Source organism: Orbicella faveolata, unplaced genomic scaffold (assembly GCF_042242905.1).
Source record: "Orbicella faveolata isolate gen_17 unplaced genomic scaffold, um_ofav_v1 contig_13, whole genome shotgun sequence".
Classification (NCBI taxonomy): domain Eukaryota; kingdom Metazoa; phylum Cnidaria; class Anthozoa; order Scleractinia; family Merulinidae; genus Orbicella; species Orbicella faveolata.
The window spans coordinates 7,689,968-7,700,000 of NW_028301540.1; the positions used below are offsets into that span (position 1 = coordinate 7,689,968).

Genomic DNA, 10,033 nt, shown 5'->3' on the forward strand with positions numbered 1-10,033 from the left:
TCTCTCAACCTGGTCACCCGTGAACTTTCTAGTTTCTGTCAGGTCTCCTCCCACCTTAATTTAGTCTCTTCTTTCGTTTTGTTACTTTTTTGTGTGAGCGACAAATAAAATGAATTAAATAAATTAGTTTCATCACTGCATGGCTCAAATAAGGTCAATAACAGGTCGAATTTTATGACAAAAAGAAATGTTTATTCGTATGTTCGGTATACATGTATGAATAAAGCTCGATCGGTACCTACATTCAGGTTCGATTTTTATAGCAAATCAAATCGGAGTAAACATCAACAGAACTACAATAGGTATAGTATGTGAAAATTACGCCTTTCAAGTTCTGAATAAGCTTAGAGTTAGGGTTAAGCCTAGTTTTCACTAGCGACGCAAGCACAAGCGCAAGCAACAGGGATGACCAATTCGACGCAAACACGAGCACTAACAAAGTCATCCGAACATTCCGAACTGTTTAGGCGCGAGGTAGTCTGGATCCAGTGTTTTCATTGGCCAAACACAACCACGTGTGGTAAATATCCTTGTGCTCGTGTTATGCCTGAGCGGTATTTCGTTTTCGCTTGTCGCAACACAAACGCAAGCATAAGCGCAAGCACAAGAAAAAGGAAAAATTTTGATGCTTGCGCGTGTGCTTATGCCTGCGTCAAGGCCGCTTTAGTTAGGGTTGGTTCCAAAAACACGTGCATTACCATAACCAATGAGAACATAAGCATTGTTTCCTTGACCAATCAGATGCTAAGGTATGCGATTTCGTCACTTTCCCCCTCACTTTCAACTGGTTGCATTTTTCCCGCTTTTTCCACGTTTGCAGGCCCGTGATTGGTCTGTCACGCTATTTGCACGGGTTTTGTTTGGTCATGATTTGATTAGTGTAGATTACAGTTTAAAGGTCTTTGAAAACCCTAATAGTACGATGAAAAAGAAGCTCTTGTCTTGATCAATTCATTTGGCGAGAGAACTTGTTCAGATGGTAGTTGGGCACTACCTGCATTCACTAGCAACATGGACACGCTTTCTTCTTGATAATTCCCAATCCAACCTGAAAAAACAAAATGGAACATGAAGAAGGATAAATTGTTGGTGGTGAATCCGGGAAGTTGCAAATCTCTTGATCATGCAGTGCATTAGTAGCTAATAACCAACGTTAAAGTGCCTATGAAGTAAAAAATAATTGCTGCTTATTTGAAAGGCTTTTCAAAGTAAAGAAGAATGGCGTTTCCCTTCTTGGAATATCTTTTTTCGTTCTAGAGATATTTACGTTTTTGTATTATGCAAATGAAGAAAGTGATGACGTCATAGGTGGTTCCACTTGAACATTAAAACACTGAATCAAGAATATCTCTAGAAATATTGGAGCAGTGTTCTTCAAACTTGGCACCACAAATCTACATCACAAAAGAAACAAAATGACACCTTCTGTGTTGTTGCCAGGGCAACACTTTTGGCTCCAGTCCCTTTCTGTGAAAAACCAAATATGGCAATTTGCAACCCTTCGAAAAGGGATAGAGGGTCTTGCTCGGAACACACATGATTCCCATATTGTCTTAACTCTCCCAATTAGATTGTTGGGAGTGGATGGTCCTTGTTTAAGATAAAATTTGGTAATGTTATTTTTAATTGAAACAGGACCAGCGGCATAACTGTTGTCATGGCGACGGCACAACAGGTGTCATTTTGTTTCTTTTGTGATGTACATCTCTGGTGCCAAGTTTTAAGAACACTGCTTTAATATTTCTAGAGATATTCTTGATTGAGTGTTGAACTGTTTAGTGGAACCACCTATGACGTCATCACTTATAATAAAAAAACGTGAATATCTCTAAAACGAAAAAATATATTCCAAAAAGGAAAACGCCATTCTTCTTTACTTTGAAAAGCCTTTCAAATCAGCAGCAATTATTTTTTACTTCATAGGCACTTTAACTGTGAACCCTTGAAATTCTATGGGATCATAATGGATTCCTAGGGGTTTCTAGCTTCCTAGCAACGAGTGAACGGCCAAAGGATGAAATTTAAAGATGAAACATTTTCATCTAATGACATGTTGAAAAGATATTGCTGAATGCTATTTTATCAACCGATAATTTTGTTGCCAAGACTTCAGTGCAACTACATGGATCACAAGACTGCCAAATTCTCTACCCTTCTTCCCCCTAGCCTGCGTCACAGACGGTCTACACAGCCGGTATAGACTATACTAATGGAGGACTTTGTGGCACGTCCGGCTGCACGTACCTCAGGCTACTTCCCCCATACCCTGTTAAAATCCCCGGTCTGCTGCCCTACCTTCCCCCCCCCCCCCCCACCCCAACCTTACCGTCCGAGGAAGGAAATTCGTTCGCCATATACTAGTTAACCACTAAATGCTTGTTAAGACCCATTAAAGTGCCAGAAAGCTATATCTAAGCAAAAGCGTAACGCCTGCACAGGAGAGCTCCAGAACGTACGATATGACTTTACGACCTCCGTCATGCAACCTCGTTCCCAGGCTCTCTCTTCTTTAATTAACCTCCCTTGTTAGAAACGAGGTTGCAACGCAAGTCGAGCTGCAAAAGCCGAATCGGAGCGAGGAAAATGTCCGCTAGGGCAAAACGCGCGAGGAAGAGGAACTACCTACAACCGATGAGGACTTTTGAGAAGGTCTATCACCCCAGCAGTCAATACATTTTCTCCCAAAGGTACTAAAAAATCAAATAGCAAAGCAGATACAGAAATCGTCAATTTATTTCGCCAGTAACGACTAACCTTCACCGTAGTACAGATGGATGGTTTTGGAATACCAGAAGGCAGCTTACGTCGCAAGCAGCAAATAAAAATCGCAAACAGCAAAACTATCAGGAAGACGAGACCTGCAATACTGCCATGAAAAAAGGAAGAGACAAAATCAGTTACTTCGCACACGCTCCTCCTCAGAGGCTCCCAAGGGGAGGGGGAGATGAAATCGGGGTGTGAAAGTGCGAGGGGAGCATGCTTCTGTTTTGCCTGTCCCTAGCCTCCGAACTACCAGCCTACACGGTCAAAGCATCTGATTTCGTTCAATTCGAAGGAACGAGTAATATCAAAGTTATCTCGCTAATTTACTTACGCAATACCCACGATAGCACCAACACTCAAACCGCTCCCACCAACATCTGACGAATCGAATCGAACTCCCATGTCTTGTTTGGCGTCAAGTAAGCATCTTCCTGGGCATGCGCAAATGCTGTGCAAAGATGTCGACTGTTAAGTATGAAACAAACAAACAAAATATTAGACCATCTGCGGTGATGGGTAAATCCCTTTGCAGATTACGTATACAGATGTAAATGTAGATATAGACCGAAATTTGGAACATTAGAACGAGACAGAAAATATGTCTTCCTTCCAACGTGTTCTCCAGTTTTTGCAGCCATTACCTCTGGTTGCGTGTCAAACCAAAAATAAATGACGATGAAGGGTATTTTTTGACTATATAATGATACAGAGTTTGCTTAAGAAATAAAGTAACCATATAAGCCTAACTCCCATAAAGTAATTGTTTGTGTTACGTACACAGCCGTGATGGCAGAAAGCAACACAGTCACGCAAGTCACTGTCATGTACAGCTTTGTACTTACGTAGAGCGAGGAATCGGAGTTCATTGGATCCACTTTTCCTATTTCTTCTTCATCGCAAACCAGAGCAATCAACGTTTTACTTTGAACATAAGAAAAGAACAGGTTATGAGTCTGATATGGAATAACATATTTCGAAAATTCAATATCTTCACACGTAATCTGATTGGTTAATTAGTATCTAACCTCCCCTGAACGTCGAGCGGAGGCATCGATCCGGAAAGCGACTTCAGAAAAGTGCTCACTCGTTAGAGGTTGAAAATTAAGTATCCACGCACGGGTGGTGGATGTCCTAAGTATAATTTTCCAGCGATGGAAAATTGCTTTTGCAGGTAAATTTCCGTTCGTTGGTATTTCTATTAAAGGGATTAAGTTAGCTCTCAGCTACTGGTCATCTAATAAATTGAAATACCACAGTAACGGCTAAAACCGTAGAAGAAGTCCAAAACAAAACCCAAACAAAACAGAAAGGCCAAAAAGGGGCACGGAGGAGCAAAATTGGAGATTTCAACGGATGGTATTAGGGTAAACTTGGAAAACCTTGATATGTGGCCGTGATTTTGGCAATAAAAGACTGTTTCTTTCCAAATTTGAAGTTCAGAACTTGTAGTAGACAAAATTAAACACAATTACCTAGAATATTTCGACCCTGCTTCTTACAACTCTGGAATATATTTTGCTCTCGATTTTCAAGCAATGGAAACACTCCTGAGGTTTAAAGGAACCTAAAACTGCTGCGCAACACTATAATCACAATTAAGTCATCGTTACATTTTGTTGTTTCCAGAGACTCCATAATTCAGCAGACATTGTCCAGTCTTCTCATCAAGGACACACTCTGACAGCTTGTGTTCTCCGATGTTCACACGGGAGATTTCAGGAGCTGACTTTCGGTTCAACTGACAAACCTGTTGAGAAATCGATCGAATCAATAAGTTAATTGCAATTTTAAAAATTGACGTCAGTTTTTCATGCGTCTGGCCTGTTATTGATCATGAATTTCGTCAAAACATTGTCAAAGGGATCCGCGGACTACTTTGACAATGTTATGCCGAAATTCATTGTCAATAACAGAACAGACGCATGAAAAAACTGACGTCAATTTGTTATCCACGAGAACAAATTGTCAAGTTGTCCGCTCTTGCTCGTTGACGTATCGCATAAATTATAAATTTATGTCTGTCCGCTTATTGACAAAGAAAATTAGCCAATGAACGCCAGAGAATTTAAGCAGTTGTCCTAAAAGTCTTGATTGCTACATAAACAGGTGTCTACTTTAACAAATAGCTTTAACCCCCACTGATATCAATCGTATTCGTCCACATTGTCGTCATCAGTATCATCAAGTCGTTACACGGCCATCGCCAGAAGTACTGCTGTACAGTTAACATGAAAGGTTGTCTTAAAGAGGCGTAAAGGCCAACGATCGAGGTTGAGCGTCATTCGATGTGCACAGGAAGGAGAAACATTGATCACCTGACCGAATACGCTTATTCATGTTTTTTTTTTTTTACCTGCTGAAACATCGTGAACCTGATCGTGAACTAAGGTACAATTAATCGGTCAGTGCAAAACGCAGACTGCGGACTACGGAACGGGGGTACAATGCAGACCTAGGGTAAAATGTAGTGTTACCATTTCCATAGACTTCCTAAAAGTCCTTTTCAATAATTATTCCCTGGCTTGTTGGCTTCTAATTCGCCGTTGGAAAGGACTTTTCCCGCTTGCAGCGCGTCAAATTCACCGGTGGATTTTTTCCCTAGTGACGTAAAAACACCTTAACCAATGAAGAGACTAGTATTGACTTTACGTCATAACGTAGCGCGCGAACAACGACACTGCTCGCAAAGCAAATGTCAACTAAGTTCACGTACTATAAAATTATTTCACATTTAGGTTTTGTTCACGGATACTCACGGATATGATATGATTGAAAGAAGGACGGAGGAAAGCAGCGGAAGGCTATTTATCCGACCAATACGTGTTTGTTTACTAACTGACAAAATCGGGAGTCTGTATTTTGAGTTCCTTACGTAATCCGGGAGCACACTATCTCGTTGAGTAGGAAGAGAGTATATGAAGGAATGAAAAAAACGAATAATTATCTTTGTCTACTGTTGTCATCTCTGACGCACACTTACAGAGAAACCGCTACCTACACTGCATGAGCCTGTAGCGCTAACTTCGTCCCTAGGCAATTTTCGCGCTGTGCAAACAGTTTCCTGGTTTATATATAACTTCATAGTAAGGTGATGACGGTAAAGGCTGGTTTTCACTAGAGCATAAGCACAAGCACAAGCACAAGCATAAGCATAAGCACAAGTGAAAACAGCCGCGACATAAGCATAAGCATAAACACAAACATAAGAAAAACAAACCCACTTATTTGCCTTGTGCAGTTTTCACTAGTAACGCGCTCGACATAAGCATAAGCATAAGCACAAGAAAAACGGAACTGTCCGTGCCCTCCACCACCCCTACCCACGGGCATTTTGTACTCTCTCCAGTTTCGCTCGCATCAAGAGATCAAGATGGCAGCCCGACGAGCTCAACGATCGACATCTACGATCTCACGAAAAAATAGGGGACTGTGAACAGTCTACTCCCAAAGCGGCAACATATTCATGTTCATTACCTGGACAATATAACATTCTTTTTATTCATTTTTTTTTCTTTCTCTTCGTTTCTTGTCATTCACAATTTACCCGTCGAAGACTGTAGTTCAGGCAGCCGAAAGCATGTAATTTTTTAATCGTTTCAGCCGGAGATCGTTTTAAATTTTTACCATGTTTTATCCAGGCTGCGCTCGTCCAATATTTTCACAAAATTATATTCTTTTCAAATTTCAGCCTGAGGTATATTCTTCAAATATTTCGCGAATTTCAGCCTCGATATTCTTATAAAATACATTTGTATTAAAACTATAAAAGTTATATACATAAGCCCCGCTCCCCAACTCCTCGGCAATCAAATTAAAGTTCAAAGTTCAAGTTCAATGTATGGTTTCCAGTTCAAAGTACTAACGGCTTGATCTTGACGATTTTAATTAACAGACACCGTAGTTGCGCAAGCATCACAACCAACAAGTTGAGATTTCATTGTTCTTTATCGGACATCTGATTGGCTGGATTTGAAAATGTTGGAATCTATTGTTTCAGTTCTGCCATCTGATTGGTTTTCATTGTCTGGGTGGCTCTGGTTTCTGTAAAAGCACTGTAAATCTGTTTGAACGGACTTCAAAGAAAAAAAATGTCGAAGTCCGGCCGAACAAAAAACAAGGTGGGACCGGACGTGATCGGACGACGAGGTGGAATTATTTCTAAAGGTAGCAATAGAGTTCAAAGCTTGAAAATTGAAAACATCGGATGTCATGGTTTTCGAAAAGCTCCATTCTCAAAATGTTTTCCGTCCACACTTAACTGACGCAAAGTTCCGTTTTCAAATTCCTCCTGTTTCAAGAGCGTCTTCGAAAAGTTCCGTTTAGGTGTGACGGATTAGTGCGGACGGTAGGCCTAGCCGGAGAATTGGGAATATACTTTACTTTCTACAGACTTGGTCGCTATTTTTATTTCGAAGTAGCTATTTAGCTAAGCGCATATGACCACGTTAAATAAAGGTTAACTTTTATCTTTTCAAATTCCTCCGCCGTAGACTGGACGGGGGCTGCGATGTGTTCAGGCAGCAGTTTCATCGTTGGGTGTTGTCCACATTTTCATGTTCCGTTCGTGGTTTGCTGAACTCCTTCGCGTCCTTGTCCTGCTTGACCAAAAGAGTTGTTTGATCCAAACACTCGCACCTCAGTTTCTTCAATCAGCTTCAGCAATGTTTGTAGTTCCACAAGTTAACTCAATAAACGCTACGCGAAACTGTCTCATTCTGACCGAGTAAATAATTGGATTTAGGAAAGAGTTCAATATTATCATGTACGTACCTAAATATAAACACGCATACATCTCTTGTACAGACATGGTACAGTGAAGCTTTATAAGCACAACTCTAAAAACACACGTGGGGATATAACAGATAAAAAGCAATGAAACGATGATAGCTGTCAGTTTAAAAGTCTTTTTGTCTCTCAGAAATTTCTGCCTTGCCTCTTCCGTAACTTGCTGAGTTGAAAGTTGCTTTTCGTGTCGTCGAACTTCACGGTAAACCGTGATTTGACAGAAAACGATAATGGCGAAAGATAGCGCTATAAATGTGTTGTTGATGATTAAAAATACATCCCTGTCAATAATTAGAGGAATGTGCAGAATGAGGGAAAATAACCAAGCCAGTGCAGAACAAGTTAGCAAGCGAGCCTCCGTGACTAGTCCGGTGTTGTACCCATAGGTGTGCTTCATGGCTACATATCTTTCTCCACTTATGAAAGCAAGGTGGATAAGAGAAGTCTCACACAGGATACTCATGACATACTGTGTGGCATTTTGTAATGCACACGATGTAGTCGTAATCTTTCCTCGAACGATAGATATCAATAACGCTGCGAACAGGGGTTGAACAATCACACCCACCATCAGGTCGGTCGTGGCCAAACACGCGAGAAGTATGTTAGACTTGACGGCTCTCACTCGGGATTTTGTTTTCACGGCCATTACAACCAACGCGTTCACGGCAGTGATGAAAGGAAAGGTGACGATGATGATTACCGCGAGGAAAATAAGAAGGGCTTTGACTTCAGTGGCAGAAGATGGCAGTGCTCCTCCCAGTAAATAGTAGACTCCGCATCCAAGCGGTAACATTCCTTGGCTTGGAACGCTTTCGTTCATTGCTTCTGCCTTCTGGTTGTTTTCACTGAAATCAGTGAATTTACTTGCGATAGCGTAATTTGGCTACAACTTCCATAATTCATTTCATTTTCTCTTTTTTATTTAAATTTTGAAGCCCAGTGGGGTTTAAATAACAATTGACCTAGACGTCAAGATAAGAAACAGGACGAGCGGTTCGATTCCGAACAGAAAAAGCGATGTTCGCAAGCTTCATTTAATTCACTTAATCTTAAATACAGGACACTCTCACAAGCGGACAGCTCTACTTACGACCGTCTTCACAAAACCCCGTTTGAACTCCCATAAAAACTCTGTATTTACTCACTTGCCTAAGCAGACATTCCTGTAAGTTGCCGCGGACACTTGGAGGGCTTACGATCGAGACTTGTCCTTTGTTTTTACGCTCTCGTAAACGGACATTTGAAAGGAATTGGGCCGGACTTTGAAAGATACTCGTAAACATTAGTAAACTATATCACTACTTTTTGTTGCAGTGAGACTGTTAATGCTAATGTTAATGCTGGCTGCAATTATGGATTATGGTTTGTTATTTCATATCACTGAGGGCCAGTGCTAGAACTGCAGTATACACAGAATGTTTTGTACACATGCAGTTATCACCCTTGTTGCGGCATTGCACAAGGCAATAAAACAACAAAAATAATACAGTGTTATTTTTGTATTTCGGATGTTTATTGTAAGCTGAGCAAGCTCCCGTGGGCGGCCATCTTTCCCTTACAACTCTAGTGGCCTCTAACGTGAACTGTTCTCGTAAGCGTCAGCTCCAGGTACGGGAAGCTTTTTCGCGTCCCGAAGGTGTCCGCTTCAAAATTCATCAAGTTAAAACAAAGAAAATCACAACCGTGAAGGAGGTTTCAATACCCGGTGTTAATTAGCATAGATTTTTGACGAGTGTTTTGTTAGGACTGTTAACCCAGTGAAAGGCAATGAGACGATGCAGATTACTGCAAGGAAAATAGCCTGCGAGCAGGCTCGAGTTGGAGCACTAGCGCGCGCGGCATAGCCACGATCTCGAAATCGACCGGCGAAGCCGCGCGACTTTCTTGGCGCCTCTTAACCAGACTCCTTCCCGCCGGATCGCTTTGCTCTTCGCCGCTCGCGCGCGTGACTCAAAGGTGAGCCTGCTCGCAGGCTACAAGGAATATAAGAAGGGCTTGGACTTCAGTGGCAGAAGATGGCAGTGTTCTTCCAATTAAAAATAGATCCTGCATCCAGGCGGTAACATCCCTTGGCTTGGAAGGCTTTCGTTCATTACATCTCTCTTCTGGTTGATATACTGAACCCTTTCCTCTCTGTCTCTTTCCTGCCTGCTTAAAACTGGCTTCTCATTATTTGCTTGTCTTGTTAAGTTTTTAACTTTTCACCGGGCATTTTTCAGTTTTGATTACGTGTTTCAGTTGATCACTTTCTGTATTTGCATTTTTGTTGTGTTTCATTGCTTTATCTCTACAGTATCACATCAAAATTTAACGCTTTTTTTGAAGGGAGGCAACTTTTTTCGCGCTCGCGACTTCCTCGGCCGACTTGTGGCAAGTCTACCATTTCCATCCAGCTGATTTCCATCATTGATAGCTAGCCGTACACAGGCTAACCGGAGCGTTATTTAGGCTAACCTGAGTGATATTCTGGCTAACCAGAGTA

General features: G+C 41.4%; 1 protein-coding gene and 1 pseudogene across 2 annotated transcripts in view; both read right to left on the reverse strand.

The window, feature by feature from the left end:
* Positions 1-170: 170 nt before the first annotated feature.
* Positions 171-10,033, reverse strand: part of LOC110049832 (uncharacterized) — a 12,911-nt gene continuing 3,048 nt past the window's right edge. The window contains exons 3-7 of one of the 2 annotated variants that reach the window (XM_089284438.1): positions 4,374-4,510; positions 3,606-3,684; positions 3,095-3,228; positions 2,755-2,866; positions 171-1,048 (exon numbers count right to left, since the gene is read on the reverse strand). In XM_089284438.1, coding sequence (XP_089140564.1) covers positions 1,004-1,048; positions 2,755-2,866; positions 3,095-3,228; positions 3,606-3,684; positions 4,374-4,510 — 507 coding nt within the window. In that variant the 3' untranslated portion in view covers positions 171-1,003. The remainder of the gene's footprint in view (positions 1,049-2,754; positions 2,867-3,094; positions 3,229-3,605; positions 3,685-4,373; positions 4,511-10,033) is intronic. The other variant, XM_089284439.1, reaches the window with a different exon arrangement.
* On the reverse strand, positions 7,163-8,430 carry LOC149114817 (histamine H2 receptor-like; annotated as a pseudogene).